General features: G+C 44.0%; 1 protein-coding gene across 1 annotated transcript in view; it reads right to left on the bottom strand.

Moving 5' to 3' along the window:
* col9a3 (collagen, type IX, alpha 3) overlaps positions 1-17157 on the bottom strand; it is a 284757-nt gene that overhangs the window by 218491 nt on the left and 49109 nt on the right. The window contains exons 7-8 of the mRNA XM_072556160.1: positions 4685-4708; positions 2117-2170 (exon numbers count right to left, since the gene is read on the bottom strand). Coding sequence (XP_072412261.1) covers positions 2117-2170; positions 4685-4708 — 78 coding nt within the window. The remainder of the gene's footprint in view (positions 1-2116; positions 2171-4684; positions 4709-17157) is intronic.

Below are 17157 nucleotides of genomic sequence, written 5' to 3'. Positions count from 1 at the left end.
TGTATGTTCTGCGATATTGAGAATGTGTGAACTGTTACTGTATATTATATGATATTGAGAATTTGTGAACTGCTACTGTACACTCTATGATATTGAGAATGTGTGAACTGTTACTGTATGTTCTGTGATATTGGGAATGTGTGATCTATTACTGTATGTTCTGTGATATTGAAAAAGTGTGAAATGTTACTGTATGTTCTATGATATTGAGAAAGTGTGAACTGTTACTGTACTTTCCATGATATTGAGAAAGTGTGAACTTTTACTGTATTTTCTGTGATATTGATCATGTGTGGACTGTTACTGTATGTGCTGTGATATCGAGAATGTGTGAACTGTTACTGTACATTCTATGAATCTGAGAATGTGTGAACTGTCACTGTACGTTCTAGATATTGAGAAAATGTGAACTATTACTGTACGTACTATGATATTCAGAATGTGTGAACTCTTAATGTATGTTCTATAATATTGAGAATGTGTGAACTGTTACTGTACACTCTATGATATTGAGAATGCGTGAACTGTTACTGTATGTTCTGTGATATTGGTAATGAGTAAAATGTTCCTGTACGTTCTGTCATAATAAGAATGTGTGAACTGTTACTGTACGTACTGTGATATCGAGAAATTGTGAACTGTTACTGTATGTTCTGTGATATTGAGAATGCGTGAACTGTTAATGTATGGTCTGTGATATTGAGAATGTGTGGACTGTTACTGTATGTTCTGTGATATCGAGAATGTGTGAACTGTTACTGTAGGTTCTGTGATATTGAGAATGTGTGAACTCTTACTGTACGCTCTATGATATTGAGAATGTGTGAACTCTTACTGTACGCTCTATGATATTGAGAATGTGTGAACTGTTACTGTACATTCTATGATGCTGAGAATGTATGAACTGTTATTGTATGTTCTGTGATACTGAGAATGTGTGAAATGTTACTGTACATTCTATGAAATTGAGAAGGTGTGAACTATTACTGTACATTCTATGATTATCAGTGTGTGAACTCTTAATGTATGTTCTATAATATTGAGAATGTGTGAACTGTTACTGTATTTTCTGTGATAATGAGAATGTGTGAACTGTTACTGTATGTACTGTGATATTGAGAATGTGTGAACTGTTACTGTATGTTCTGTGATATTGAGTATGTGTGAACTGTTACTGTATATTCTGTGATATTGAGAAATTGTGAAATGTTACTGTATGTTCTATGATACTGAGAATGTGTGAACTGTTACTGTTATGTGGTATGATAATGAGAATGTGTGAACTGTTACTGTATGTACTGTGATATTGAGAATGTGTGAACTGTTACTGTATGTTCTGTGATATTGAGTATGTGTGAACTGTTACTGTATGTTCTGTGATATTGAGAATGTGTGAACTGTTACTGTATTTTCTGTGATATTGAGAATGTGTGAACTGTTACTGTATGTTCTGTGATAATGAGAAATTGTGAACTGTTACTGTATGTTCTGTGATATTGAGAATGTGTGAACTGTTACTGTATTTTCTGTGATATTGAGAATGTGTGAACTGTTACTGTATGTTCTGTGATAATGAGAAATTGTGAACTGTTACTGTATGTTCTATGATAATGAGAATGTATGAACTCTTTCTGTACGTTCTATGATATTGAGAATGTGTGAACTGTTACTCTATTTTCTGTGATATTGAGAATGTGTGAACTGTTACTGTATGTTCTGTGATAATGAGAAATTGTGAACTGTTACTGTATGTTCTATGATAATGAGAATGTATGAACTCTTTCTGTACGTTCTATGATATTGAGAATGTGTGAACTGTTACTCTATTTTCTGTGATATTGAGAATGTGTGAACTGTTACTGTATGCTCTATGGTATTGAGAATGTGTGAACTGTTACTGTATGTTCTATGATACTGAGAATGTGTGAACTGTTACTGTATGTTCTATGATAATGAAAATGTGTTAACTCTTACTGTACATTCTATGATAATGAGAATGTGTGAACTCTTACTGTACATTATTTGATATTGACAATTTGTAAACTGTTACTCTACATTCTATGATATTGAGAATGTGTGAACTGTTACTGTGTGTTCTATGATATTGCTGACTTACCCTTTGCCCTTGAGGGCCCTGGGCACCTGGCAGTCCAACATCTCCTTGAGATCCCTATGGAAGTTACAGCCAAATAACTCAAGTCAGACCACACTCAGGTGCATTAATAAGAAAGCTCAGTACAACGATTTTCCACAGTATGCCCAATTAATTTCATTCCAGAACACCCTTCACATAATGCCATTCTAAATCCATTCGGGACAACAGGAAAGAGACTTACTCAGTAACGTGTCTCATGTTCCGGCAAACTCATTCAGGTTCATGGCTATCTGTCCTCCCGTTGTGAAGTATTGGGCTGAAATCCATTCTTTCAACCACAGCCAAGGTCCAATTTTGACTTGTCAGGCCCAATGGATTGCAAGGGAAGATAGCTACCTAGTATTATTATCACCAGAGTGTTAACCCAAGAACCCAGGTAATGTTCTGGCTATGTGGGATCAAATCTGCTTTAGCAGATGGCAGAATTTGAATTCAACAAAAATCTGGAATTAAGAAGCTAACGATGACCATGAACTCATTGTCAGAAAAACCCATCTGGTTCACCGATATACTTCAAGGAAACTGCCCTCCTTACCTGGTCTGGCCCAAGTGTGACTCCAGACCCACACCAATGTGGTTGACTCTTGGACAATTAGGGAGGGACAATAAGTGCTAGTCTACCCAGCAACACCCTCATCTGTTTTTTAAATGCTCTAAGAAAACTCCATATGAAAGTCAACTGTACTGCTGTGGGTCTGCAGCCAAGATAGGCCAGACCAGTGAAGGATAACAAATTTCCTTGCCTCATTACTGAATCATTGAGTTTTTATAACAATTAATGATATGGAGATGTCGGTGTTGGAATAGGGTGGACAAGGTTAAAAATCCCACAACACCAGGTTATGCTTCAGCAGGCTTATTTGGATGTACAAGTGTTCGGAGCTTCCTGATGAAGGAGCAACGCTCTGAAAGCTTGCACTCCCAAATAAACCTGTGCTGTGTGATTGTTAACCATAACAATTCATGGTAATTGCATGGTCAGCATCATGGAGATTAGTTTTTGATTGAAGAATTTGTAATTTAATTCAAAATTCCAGCAGCTGCCATGTGGAGATTTGAACCCATTCCTTCAGACCTTTGGCCTTGAACTCTGGATTAACAAACACTGTATGTTGGCAAACGGCTTCAAGGAATATGGGAAGAATCTGAGTAAAATAGATACAGTGGACCGAATGGCCTCCTTCTATACTGTAAAAATCTATACTGCATTTCTAAGCAACAAATGAAGAGGCTGAAGCAGCTGAATAGCTGGTGAGCTAGTGTTCTCACACAAGAAACTGATGTGTATAATGTGGTGTTTGTGGTTAGCCTGTTCAGAGCTAACTGGAGGGCAAGATGTACTAGACTTAGTGTTGTCCAGTGAGATAGGATTGATTAATGATTTGATCAGGAATACTATCCTAGGTAGCAGGGACCAAATATAATTGGATTTTATACTCAGTTTGAGAGAGAGAGGAGTGGGTCTAACACCATTTTAAAATATTTAAATAAGGGGATTTATGAGGGCATGAAAACAGAGCTGTCTAAAGTGAACTGGCAAATTAGGTTAAAGGAATCACAATGGAGATGCAGGGACAAATAAAGGATATTTCAGCACACACAGAAGAGACATAACCCCAGGATTAAGAAAAGCTCCAAATATGGGCCCATCATCGTGGTTAATGAGGAAATGTTAAAGATTATATCAAACCTAAAGAAAAAGCATACCATTGTGAAAAGATAGGTACCACATCGGAAGATGTAAAGAATGACCCAAACAAATTGCTAAAAAGGGAAAATTGGAGTATAAGAGAAAGCTAGCCAGAAAATAAAATAGATACTAAGAGTTTGTATAATTATGTTAAAAAGAGAAGAATTAACAAAGTGAACACTGAACTTATAGAAATGAAATTTGGAAATTCAGAATGAAAATGGCAGTCAAGATGGTAATGCTCTTCTTCGGGAATGGAGGTGGGGTAGGGGAGCTGCAGAACTGAACAGGTATTTTGTATCAGCCTTCATTACAATGATAATGTGGAGGTGCCGATGTTGAACTGGGGTGGACAAAGTCAGAAGTCACAGGACACCAGGTTATAGTGGGTTATTTGAAAATCACAAGCTTTCTGAGTGCTGCCCCTTCGTCAGGTGAAGCTCTCTTTATCTACAGCTCCCCTGCCCCCACCTCCACTCCTGAAGTTGAGCATAAACTCCTGGCATTGCCATCTTGTAGATTCATTGACTGACAGGGATGGAAAGTTCCAGATAGTTGAAAATGTTTGCAGTGCAGAATAATTTGCAGTTAAGGGCAAGCTGGATAAAGACATGAGGGAGGAAGGAGTGGGAGGGTATGTAATCGGTGTGGGGGGGGGGGAAGATGAGCTGGGAATACTATCAGTGGAGCTAAGGCCTGTTGGTGATTCTAGGTGATAAATATTGCGCCTGTGTGACACAGAACTAATCGCTCTTTTGTCTTGAGTAGGATGTAACCTCCAGCTGTTGACCCTGCAATCTCTGCCCAGTGAGAGCCACAGGAAATTAAACACTGCTTACCGGATCACCAATCCTCCCCGGCTCCTGTGAATCAAGAAAGAGAAACACAACAATGAGCAAATTCTAATGATCCAGTTATTCCACTTCCATTATTCCATTTCTTGGGAAATGTTCTCCATCTACCCTCATCTCTGTTCCACAATAATGCTGATATCATGCTCCACAATGTTACTGACACCATACTCCACAATATTACTCAACCCAAGTTGCACAACATTATTGACACCAGTGAACCTGGGGATAAACAACAGGATAGATACCTGAGGTAGGGGAGGGTGTGTGGATCCAGGAGCTGAGTCTAACGTTGCTGCTCCGGAGGTGATCTTATGACTCAAACAGTGACAAAGGCTTTTCTGCTCAGGAAGCAGGGTTTACAGACTGAGTGAACAGTGTCCACAGAGAGATAAGGTACTTACTTTTTGTCATTGTATTTTGTGAGGAATGGACAGAGAGAGTGAGAGATCTGGGTTTGGTGACTAGTGGTTTTGGTGTGTGATCAGTTCCTGGATTATTGTCTACAGTGGATAAGGTTGAATTAGTCGATAGGATTCACAATGTCTGAAGAATTCAGCTCCAGGGAATCTGCCTCCTGCAATGTGTGGGAAATCAGAGAGACGTCCAGTCTCCATGGGGACTAAGTGTGCAGAAAGTATATTCAGCTGCAGCTCCTGATATTTTGAATGGAGCACCAGGAATGCGGACGGACTCACTGTGGAGCATCCATGAGTCTGAGGATGTCAGAGATAGGACATTTAGCAAGCTGGTCACACAGATAGAAAACGTGATCATTCCCTTCTCAAACAGGAATATCCTAAAATAGGGTCTCAGGCAGCAGCCACGTCAGTGGCACCACAACTGCCACTGTTCCACAACAGGGAGGGTCGGATGGTGCTCAAAGCTGAGCACTGTTGCCTCACAGCACCAGGGTCCTAGCTGACATCCTCGGGTGACTGTGTAGAGTTTGCACATTTTTCTTGTGCCTGCGTGTGTTTCCTCTCACAGCCCAAAAATGTACAGGTTAGGTGAACTGGCCATGCTAAGTTGCCCACAGTATCCAGGGATGTGCAGGCTGGAAATGCAGGGTTACAAGGATAGGGTAGGGGTCTGGGTGGGATGCTCTTCAGGAGGGTCAGCGTGGATTCAACGGGCCAAATAACCTACTTCTACATTGTAGGGATTCTATCAAGTGAGGATGAGTAGTAAATGATGATAAGGACCCTACAGTCAGGGATACAGATAGGCATTTCTGTGGCTGCAAGGGAGACTCCAGGATTGAGTTTTGCCTCCCTGGTGCCAGGGTCAAGAATAGCTCAGAGTACAGGATGTTCTGAAGTTGGAGGTTGAGCAGCCAGAGATTGTGGTCCATATTGGTACCAACGATATAAGCAAAAAGGGAAATGAGATCCTAAGGGAGTTCAGGTAGGAAAAGCAGGACTTCGGTGGTTATAATCCCAGGATTATTTGGTGTACCACGTGCAAGTGAGGCGAGGAGATAGGAAGATAGTACAGACAATTACGTGGCTGAAGAGTTGGAAGGCCTTCAGGTATGTGGATCATTGGGATGTCTTTCTGGGCAGGTGGGAGTTGTACAAGGAGGACGGATTGCTCCAAAACTCGAGGAGCACCAATATCCTGGCAGTGAAGTTTGCTAGTGCCACTTGAAGGGAGTGGCAGGGGGTTGGCAACCAGAACAGTAGGTCAGCAAGTAAACGTCCGAGGCTAAAGCCAGTGAGACTAAGAGGAAGAACAGAGAGGGAGAGGTTGCTGGACCTCTCAAGCGCATTTGTTCTAGTGTTTGGAGTATGATAGGTAAAGTGGATAAACTTGCAGCTTACATTAATAAGTGGAACAATGATTTTGTAGATATATTACAGAGACTTGGATGAGAGACGGACAGGACTGGCACCTTGACATTCCAGGATTTAGCTGTCTCAGGCTAGATACAGAAGGATGTAAAAGAGTTGAGGGATCGTGTTACACGCGAGGGAGAATATCACAGCTGTACAGAGAGAGGACACCTTCGAGGGCTTATCCGTAAGGTCATTTGGGTATAGCTCGGGAATAGGAAGGGTGCAAACACTTTGATGGGATTGTACTGTAGGACTCCCAAGAACCAACAGGTGGGAGAGGGGCGATATCAGAGATATGTGGACAGATTATGGAAAAATGTGAAAACAACAGGGTTCTTGTGGTGGGTGATTTTAACTTCCCTATATTGTCTGGGACTCCTTTAGTGCTAAGGGCTTGGATGGGGAGGTGAAATTTGTTAGGTGTGTCCAGGTTGGTCTTTTGAAACAATATGTAAATCTCCCATCTCTGGAAGGGGCCATACCATTCCCCCTGGAATTGGGAAATGAGCCCAGCCAGATGACTGAGTTCCAGTCGGGGAGCATTTCAGGAACAGTGACCATAGTTCTGAAACTTTTCAGTTACTTATGGATAAGGATGAGTGGATGAAAGTGCTAAACAACCACAATATTAGACAGGAACTGGGGAATGTAGATCAGGAATGTTGAGGGTAAATCCACACCTGGCCAATTGATTAAAGTTCAGGAGTAGTATGTTCCTATGAGAATTAAGGAATCTTGGATGACAAAGAAATTGAGACATTTTAGTCAAAAAGCAAAAGAGAAATGAAGACAGAGCTCTCGAAGAATACAGAGAAAGCAGGAAAACACTCAAAGAAGGAATTAGGAGATTTAAAAAGGGAAATGAAATATAGTTTGCAAAAAGGATTAAGGAAAATCTCAAGGCATTTCCACAAATATAAAGAGCAAAAGGGTAGCTAGGGAAAGGGTAGATTCACTTGAGGGCAGAGGAGGGAGTTTATTCAAGGAGCTGGAGGAAGTGGATGAGGTCCTTAACAAATACTTCACGTCATTATTCACAAAGGAGAAGAACATGGTGGATGGTGAGTCTCAGAAGGAGTGTGTTGATATTCTAGGGCACATCGATATAGGAAAGGAGGTGTTAGGTTTTCTTTATAAAGCAGGAAGATGGACAAGACCCCTGGACCTGATGTGATCAATCCCAGAATGCTGAGGGAGGTTGGGGGGAAATTGCTAAATTGCTGGGCCATTGCATGAAACCTTTGTCTCCTCTTTAGTCATAGGAGAGGTTCAAGAGCACTGGAGAATAGTCAATATTGTTCATTCATTTAAGAAAGATAACAGGTATAATCCAGGGAATTACACACTGTTAAGTCTTACGTCAGCGATAGGGAAATTATTGGAGAAGGCTCTTAGGGACAGGAATTGCTCACTATTGGAAAAATATGGAGCTATTAATGGTATGCAGCATGGTTCAGTGCTGGAGGAGGGCTGTGTTTCACAAATGTGTTTGAATTTTTTGAGGAAGTGACAAAAATGATTGATGAGGGCAAAGTGGTAGATGTTGTCCATAGAGGTGTTAGCAAGCCTTTGACAAGGCTTCCCCTGGCGGATATAACAGGTTAAGTCACATGGGATCTGTGGTAAGTTATTAAGATAGATACAACACTGGCTGAGTCTTGAAAAGACAGAGAGGAGCAGTGGAAGGATGTTTTTCAGACTGGAAATCTGTGATCATGATGTTCCGCAGGGATCAGTGCTGGGACTCCTGTTGTGTGTCACATTTTAATGATTTGGAGAAGGTTGTTGGTGCTCTGATTAGTAAGTTTGTGGATGACACAAAGACTGGGGGAGGCTGTGGATAGTGAGGAGGATTGCCAGAGGATACAGCAGGATATAGACTTGGGCAGAGAAATAGCAGAAGGAATTTATTATGAACAAATGCAAGGTGGTGCACTTATAAAGACCGTAAGCAAGAGGGAAGTAAACAGTAAACGGCAGAACATTAGTACATTAATATACAGAAGGATATGGGCATAAAGGGGTCAGTTCCCTGAAAGTGACAACACAAGTGCATAAGGTAGTGAAGGATGTTCACCTTCTTTGGTCAGGGTATGGCAAGTTCTCTTGCAACTGTATAGGACTATTGTGAGGCCCCGTTTGGAAAGTTGCATGTCGTTCTGTTTGCCACACAACCAGAAGGACGTGGAGGGTTTGGTGAAAGCACTGAAACAGTTTATCAGCATGTTGCCTGGTTTGGAGGGTATCAGTTACGAAGGAAGATTGGACAAGCTTGGTTAATTTTCATTTGAACATCAAAGGATGAGAGGGTGACCTGATAGAAGTTTATATAATTATGAGCAGGATGGATAGAATGGATAGTCAGAGCTTTTTATCCTTTATTGTCATAGTACTGTCACTATGTATTACTCTCGCCATGCTCCACAATATTACTGTCACTGTGCTTCACAATATTACTGATGCCATGTATCATAAGATTACTCTCACCACGCTCAGCAATATGACTGACACCATGCTCCGCAATATTACTAACAGCATGTTTCACAATGTTACTGACACCTTAAATAAAACATTACTGACACCATGCTTCACAATGTTTTTGTCACCATGTTACACAATATTACTGACATCATTATTACTAACACCATGTTCCACAATATTACTGACATCATTATTACTAACACCATGTTCCACAATATTACTGACAAGATATTTTAAAACATTACTGACATCATATTCTACAATATCGCTGACCTCAAGTTCCACAATATTACTGAAACCACATCCCACAATATTATTAATGTGGAGGGGCCGGTGTTGGACTGGGGTAGATAGTGTTAAAAATCACACAATACCAGGTTATAGTCCAACAGGTTTATTTGGAAGCACTAGCTTTCAGAGCACTGCTTCTTCATCAGGTAGCTAGTCATCAGGTAGTAAAGGTAGTACTTCCAAATAAACCTGTTGGACTATAATCTGCTGTCATGTGATTTTTAACTATATCCACAGTTTTATTGGCATCATGCCTCACAATATTAATGGCACCTTGTTTCCACAGTATGACTGATATCATGTCCCAGAATATTACTCACATCATGTTCCACCATATTACCGACATTGTGTATCACAACCTTACTGACACAGTGTTCCCCACTATCACCGACATCATGTCCCACACTATTACTGATGTGATGGCCTGGTGTTGCAGTAGTGAGTGCTGCTGTCTCACAGTTCCAGGAACCTGGGTTTGATTCCAGACCTGAGTGACTGTCTGTGCGGAGTATGCAAGTTCTCCCTGTGTCTGCCAGGTGCTCCAGTTTTATTTTGCAGTCACATTAATGCCATGTTTCACAATGCTAATCAATTCATGTCCCAGCATATTTCTCATATCATATGCCACAGTATTACTGCCACAGTGTTCCACAATGTTAATGATGTCATGGTCCACAAAGTTACTGACAACTTGCTTCACACTATTACTGAAATCATGCTACATGCTATTACTGACATTATTATTGATACAGCACTACATATTATTACTGTCATATTTGAAAAATGTGGTGCTGGAAAAACACAGCAGGCCAGGCAGCATCCGAGGAGCAGGAGAATCGACGTTTCAGGCATAAGCCCTTCTTCAGAGGCCTGCTGTGTGTTTCCAGCACCACATTTTTCAACTCTGGTCTCCAGCATCTGCAGCCCTCACTTTCTCCCACTGTCATCATATTCCCAATATTACTGACTAGATTTTTGACAATGTTACTGAATGTTGCACAATATTAATTATGTTATGGTCGGCATTATTACTGACATCATATCCTACAGGATTACTGACATTATGATCCAGAATATTCCTGGCATCATGTTCCCCAATATTACTGACATGGAGTCCCACCATACAAGTGACACTGTGTCTACAAAGTTACTGACTTGGTTTTCCACAGTGTCACTGACATTATGTGTCAGGGTATTACTGACACCTTGTGTTGTGCATGTAGTTGGGTATGTGTTGCTGTTTAAGAGAGCAGATCAGGTGACACAAATGCAGGAGTTGGGGGGTAGGGGAGGGGTCACAGTCTAAAACTGACCATGGAGCTGACAGGATGCACAAAAAACATTCCCCGCTCAAGTGTACCCTCTGCCTGCCTTTAGTTTATTACTGTTCTAGTGAATCACAAACGTACTACCTGGTGATGAGGGTGGGATTGGTTTCTAAGTGTGTGTGAACACTGTTTCTTTTTGTTAGTACAATAGGCTTTGCCTGGACTCCGAGAACGGTGTGATGTTGTGGAGTTAATGTTGAGGGAAGTGATTGTGCAGGAACTCGGGCTGCAGTTAACAACAGGGAGGGACAGTATGCCAGCACAGCCAGTGAGGGAGTGATTGGAGCAGACAGTATTCACTGAAGGGACCCAGGCTGCAAATGGTTACTAGACCCGAGAGACGGAAAAACAATGGCTGGCCAATTTACCGCAATGGGAGCATTGGGTGAAGAGACTGAATCGAGTTTTGCGAAGATTTGTAGCTCAGTTTGAGGTTCTGGACGTAGGTTTGCTCGCTGAGCTGCAAGGTTCGTTCTCAGACATTTCGCCACTATACTTTGTAACATTTTCAGTGAGAATCTGGATGAAGCACTGGTGGTGTAGCCCGCTTTCTATTTATGTGTTTAGGTTTCCTTGGGTTGGCGATGTCCACAGGAAATGACATCACCAACTCAAGGAAACCCGAACATATAAACAGAAAGTGGGCCATGCCATCAGTGCTTCGTCCAGATTCTCATTGTTGATGTTACCTAGTATGGTGACAAAACATCTGAAACCAAACCTTCCAGCTCAGCGAGCAAACCTACATCCAGATGAGACTGAATGTTGGACACTGCACATCAAACATTTTGATGTGTATTTTAAGGTGAATAAGATGACTGAGACAGAATGGTACCGGCTTTCTTAAGTACCATTGGGAGTAAGATCTTCCGAGTTTCAAGGTGTCTAGTGCAACCAGGGAACCCTGTGGGGATGACATTCCAAGAACTAAGTGAAATGCCAGGGAGTTATTCAGCACCAAACACATGAATGATCATGGAACATTGCTATTTTTATAAACGGGAGAGTCCTTCATCCAATCTGTGGCTGTCTGAATGAGGTTCCTAGCATCCATCATCCTTCCTAGAATCCCTACAGTGTGGAAACAGGTCCTTCAGTCCAAAAGATCCACACAAGCCCTCCAAAGAGTAGCCCACCCTGACCCATTCCCTTTACCCTATTTACATTTACCCCTGACTAATGCATCTAACCTACACATCCCTGAACAATATGGGTAATTTAGCATGGCCAATTCACCTAACCTGCGCATCTTTGGATCGTGGGATGAAACCTGGAGCACCCAGAGGAAACCCACACAGACACGGGGAGAATGTGCAAACTCCACACAGACAATTCCCGAGAGTGGAATCGAACCTGGGTCCCTGCTAACCACTGAGCCACTTTGCCACCGAGATTATCAGAACATAGCGAATTCCTCCAAGATGCCTTGTGGGACTGTTTGGTTTGTGGCTCCCTACACAAAACCATCTAATCAGAGTTACAAAGAAGGAGGGAGCTGGCTTTCAAAACTGCCACCTTGATGGAGCTGACCAGCAGAACAACGTGGTTGGTAGATGATGCCCAGGTGCATTGATTAGCAGAAACCTGGTAGAGTGTGGTACCAGCTATAGAATATTGCCAGTGTGGCATGAGGGGCCATAAGGAGGCATTGTGTTGGATTTGTGAAGCTATGTTAGGGAGTGGGTCATATTGCCCAACATTGCTGGGTATGACCCAAACAAGTGAAGGGGATCAGAGAGAAAGATTAAATTAGATTAGATTACTTACAGTGTGGAAACAGGCCCTTCGGCCCAACAAGTCCACACCGCCCCGCCGAAGCGTAACCCACCCATACCCCTACATCTACATTTACCCCTTACCTAACACTACGGGCAATTTAGCATGGCCAATTCACCTGACCTGCACATCTTTGGACTGTGGGAGGAAACCGGAGCACCCGGAGGAAACCCACGCAGACACGGGGAGAACGTGCAAACTCCACACAGTCAGTCACCTGAGGCGGGAATTGAACCCGGGTCTCAGGCGCTGTGAGGCAGCAGTGCTAACCACTGTGCCACCGTGGCGCCCACATGCCACCGTGCCGCCCACTACCACCTGAAGACAAGGTATAAGGTACATGGTGGTAGACAGGGGGTAGACTGGGGCTCTGTGGGAGATGCTGAAGGCCCTGAATCAGCAGAGTTTCAGTTAAATATCCTGTTAGTACAGGGTGAAGCTGATTGTTACTGGGTAAGAGAGTAAAGATGGAAGTAGATACAGGCACAGCGGTGTCTCTGATTCCTGAATCAATACATCGGGAAAAGCTAAAGGCTCTGCCACTGAAACCTGCAACGTTTACACTGTGAACATACATGGAACAAGGGCTCTCACTGAAAGGAAGGGTAAAATCCAGTGAAGGGACTAGTGTGCCAAATTGCCTCTGTACATAGAGAAGACAACTACCCTGCATTATTCAGACACCCCTGGTGACAGAAGATTGGAGTGTGGGCACTGGGCTGGCAGATTCAAAAACCAGTTTGTGACAGAATTTGGACAGGCAGAAAGATGTCTTCAAGGGAACTCTGGGGAAAATGAAAACAGCAGAAATTGGTTGAAGCAGCGGGGTCTTCTAAGGAGTGTGAAGGTGTATCCAGTACTGTACACCATCCGGCCTAAAGGGGAGGCAGAACAGGAATGGCTGCTGAACCTGGGAAAGCTGGATCCAGTAATCACCAGTGAATGGGCCACTCCCAGATGGAACGGTCAGGACTTACGGTGATTTTAAGGTCACAGTCAAACCACACAGGCCTGAGTGTGGATCACTACCCACTTCCACTCATTGAAGACCCATTCAATGATGGCAGGGGGCAAGAAATTCCCAAAATTGGATCAGTCTCAGGCCTACCTAAGATGGGGGCTGTCTCGGTTTCCACTGATGACAGTGACGCACACAGGGGATAGTTCGACTCCAAATGGCTTCCTTTTGGCATCATGCCAGCACTGGCCATGTTCCAGAGAACCTTAGACCAAACCCTGAGTGGATCACCAGGAATCCAAGGTTATCTGGGCAATAGTTTAGTTATTCGATCCTCTGAAGAGGAGAAACTCTTAAACGGTTGCAGGAATGCAAGTAAAAAAGTAGAAATACAACAGTTTTAAAGACTCCATCGATTACCTGGGTCATTAACAGATGGTGAGGGACTACACAAGGTACCTGGGAAATGGAGTCTGTCATGAAGGCGCTTACACCTGAAAATATGCCACAACTGAGATTGTTCTTGAGAGAGTAAATTACTATAGCAATCATGCTAAAATCCCTGCATTAGTTGCCGTGGGAAGGGAGGCCATGGAAGTGGACCCAGGAATGTGAGGAGATTTACTGGGAAGGGAAGCAAGCTCTAGAAAGGTGGCAAGTGTTAATGCGTTGTGACCTGAAGCTGTCACTCCAGTTAGTGTGTGATGCCTTGCCTGATGGGGTTACCTTACTGAACGGAAAGGAAAGGCCCATTGAATTCACACTGACGTCACTAACGCAGAAGGAGGAGAAGTGGAAAAGGAAGGATTGGGCATTGTGTTCGGTATTAAGAAGCTCTCTCATTTCCTTTACACCAGACATTTTGTGCTACTGACTGACCAAAGGCCCCTAACCTCCATTTTTGGGGTTACACCCCCAACCCCATCAATGGGGGCAGCACATTGCAGAGATGGGCCCTGGCTCTAGCCTCTGGGTCAGATAGTGACAGGGAGAGGAGTATAGCAATTAGATGCTTTACTGACGTTACCACGCTCAGGAAATAAGGATGTTCCTGGCTGGAATCTGAAAATTATGTACATTTCCTGGGAAGGCAAGGTGCCTGTGTCAGCAAATCAGATCCTAAACACTACTCAAAACAACTGGGCTTTGAACCTTGATCCTGAGAGGGAAGAGGCCAATGATGGAAACCACCCAGAATTACTCACTTCCCCATCCAGGGGTGGGAGATGTCCATATCGGTCGGTGTTTAATGTGGGGAGTGAGATTGTTATCCCTCTCCCATTCAGAAGAAAGTGCTCCCAAGATGGTGCGAAGGAAAGAGATAGCCAGGAGCATTGGTGATCGAATGAGGAGAGAGCGGGATCATGGGAATCCTGTGCATTATTAAGGAAGGTGCCATTGTTGTTGCCCTTTCAATGGCCTCAGTCACCATGGCAGCGGACACATGTCATTCTTGTGGGACCGGTAGAGGGACAGATATCGCTTGTGATTGTGGAGCCCTATACTGGCTACCCTGAAGACCTGAAGTCAGTACCAACAGGAACAACGATAGGCCAACTGGTTGCAGGATTTGATGAGTTCAGGAACCCTGAACAGACCATGAGTGACAACGGTCCACAGTTTGTGGCACAAGAATTCGAGCAGCGTCTGGAAAGTTACGGAGCCAGCTGCATGACATTGGCTCAGTGTCACCCTGTGACAAACATCTGGCTGGAGAGACTTGTACAAATCCTGGAGCAGGTTTTAAAGGGCTCACACAGGACAGGTTCACTAGGACAGCGAATCAACAAGTTCCTCAATGCATACAGGAACACACTACACACAGTGACGCAGTGCTCGTCTGCGTCCTTAATGTTCAACTGCCAACCAAGAACCACATTTCACTTACTGCAAGAGGCCACAGAGGTGGTACAGCGAGAGTAAGAAGGACAGATGATCAGAAGGTCGAGGGTGTTCCAAAGAGGAGAGACTGTGTTGGCCTGGAATTATAGAGCTAGGGGAAATGGAACCCATCGTTGGTGGTGGCTCCAAAAAAGACCGTTGTGAGGTACAATGCAGACTGGGGGTGACCTGGTCTGGAGGGACATGGGGACCAGCGGGGGGGGAGGTCCCTCAGAATACCGATCCAGTCCGGACGGGGTTGGGGGTCGTGACTGAGTCATGTGTCTGTGAGCCAGGGTTGTATCCATGAGGGAGACAGCAGCAGCAACTTTACAGAGCAACAACTGCCAATCAGAGAGAGATGGACCTGCAGAACAACGGGAACTTCCCGAAACCCGGGGAGCTGCACTGGAAAAGATTCCTGAGATAAGGAGACACTACCCCCAGAAGCTGACAATATCAGCATGGATTATGGAAGGATCGATTTCTTCTTCCCTGTGTTTTTTTTCGTAAATGTTCCTGACAATGTATAAAGTTAGCTCCAATGCTGCTATAATCATTACAACTATTAGACACATATATTTGATTTGATTCATTTGTTGTCACGTGTATCTTGTTACAAAACACAATGAAAACTGTTGTATAGTGTCCCCACTCTCTAGCTCCATCTTGAAACACGACAACATAGACCCAAACATAGAAGACAAAGGTGGAAGAACAAAAAGTAAAGAAAAAGTGTCCACTTTTACAATCCTTCTTGTTAAGTGCCCCACCATCGGGCATGGGCCTGGTGGTCAGGCATGTGTTCCTTTCACCCCCCCCCCCCCCGCAGCTAGAATGAAAGTTATCAAGCTTTGATGCCAAATTGCCTCCAGCGATGCCCTCACCACTGAGTTCTCACTGGATTTTGCCAATGCAGATGGCATCGATACTGCTGGGTACTGCACTTGCCCAAAGCCCCCTCCATTACCATGACTCCACCTCGGGCACACCTCACTGCTACAGGCAATGTTAAGGGGAGCATTGAAATAAAGGGGGTGGGGTGTTCTGTATGTTGCTGGATGTGTGTGTTGCCCTTTAAGAGGGGGGGTGGTCAGAGGTGGGAGCTATAGGGACAGTATAAAACTAACTGTGGAGGTAATGGGACATATAATACAGTATTCCCTGTTCAGGTTTACCCTCTGTCTATTTTCTGTGCCAAGCGGGCTGAGATAAAGGGTAGGGGGGCGGGAATTTGGGGGAGGGGTGCTGGGAATACGATAGGTGGAAGGATGTGTGGGTGAGGGTGATAGGCCAGACAGGGGGTGGGGGCAGAGTGGTTGGGAAGAAGATTGCAGGTCAAGAGGGCGGTGCTGAATCCGAGGGTTGGGACTGAGATAAGGTGGAAGGAGGGGAAATGAGGAAGCTGGAGAAATCTAGATTCATCCCGTGTGGTTGGAAGGTTCCTAGGCGGAAGATGAGGCGCTCTTCCTCCAGGCGTCATGTGGTCAGGGTCTGGCGATGGAGGAGGCCAAGGACCTGCATGTCCTTGGCGGAGAGGGAGGGGGAGTTAAAGTGTTCAGCGGTTGGTGTGGGTGCCCTTGGGTGGCACATCGGGTGCAGCAGATACAGTAAATGATGTGTGTGGAGGTGCAGGTGAATTTGCAATGGATATGGAAGGATCCATTGGGGCCTTGGAGGGAGGTGAGGGGGGAGCTGTGGGCGCAAGTTTTGCACTTCTTGCGGTTACAGGGGAAGGTGCCGGGATTGGAGGTTGGGTTGGTGGGGGGTGTGGACCTGACAAGGGAGTCACGGAGGGAGTCATCTCTCCAGAACGCTGATAGGGGTGGGGAGGGAAATATATCCCTGGTGGTGGGTTCTGTTTGGAGGTGGCGGAAATGACGAAGGATGATACGATGTATCCGGAGG

Source organism: Chiloscyllium punctatum, chromosome 37 (assembly GCF_047496795.1).
Source record: "Chiloscyllium punctatum isolate Juve2018m chromosome 37, sChiPun1.3, whole genome shotgun sequence".
In the NCBI taxonomy this organism is placed as follows: domain Eukaryota; kingdom Metazoa; phylum Chordata; class Chondrichthyes; order Orectolobiformes; family Hemiscylliidae; genus Chiloscyllium; species Chiloscyllium punctatum.
This window is presented reverse-complemented; position numbering and strand designations above follow the sequence as displayed.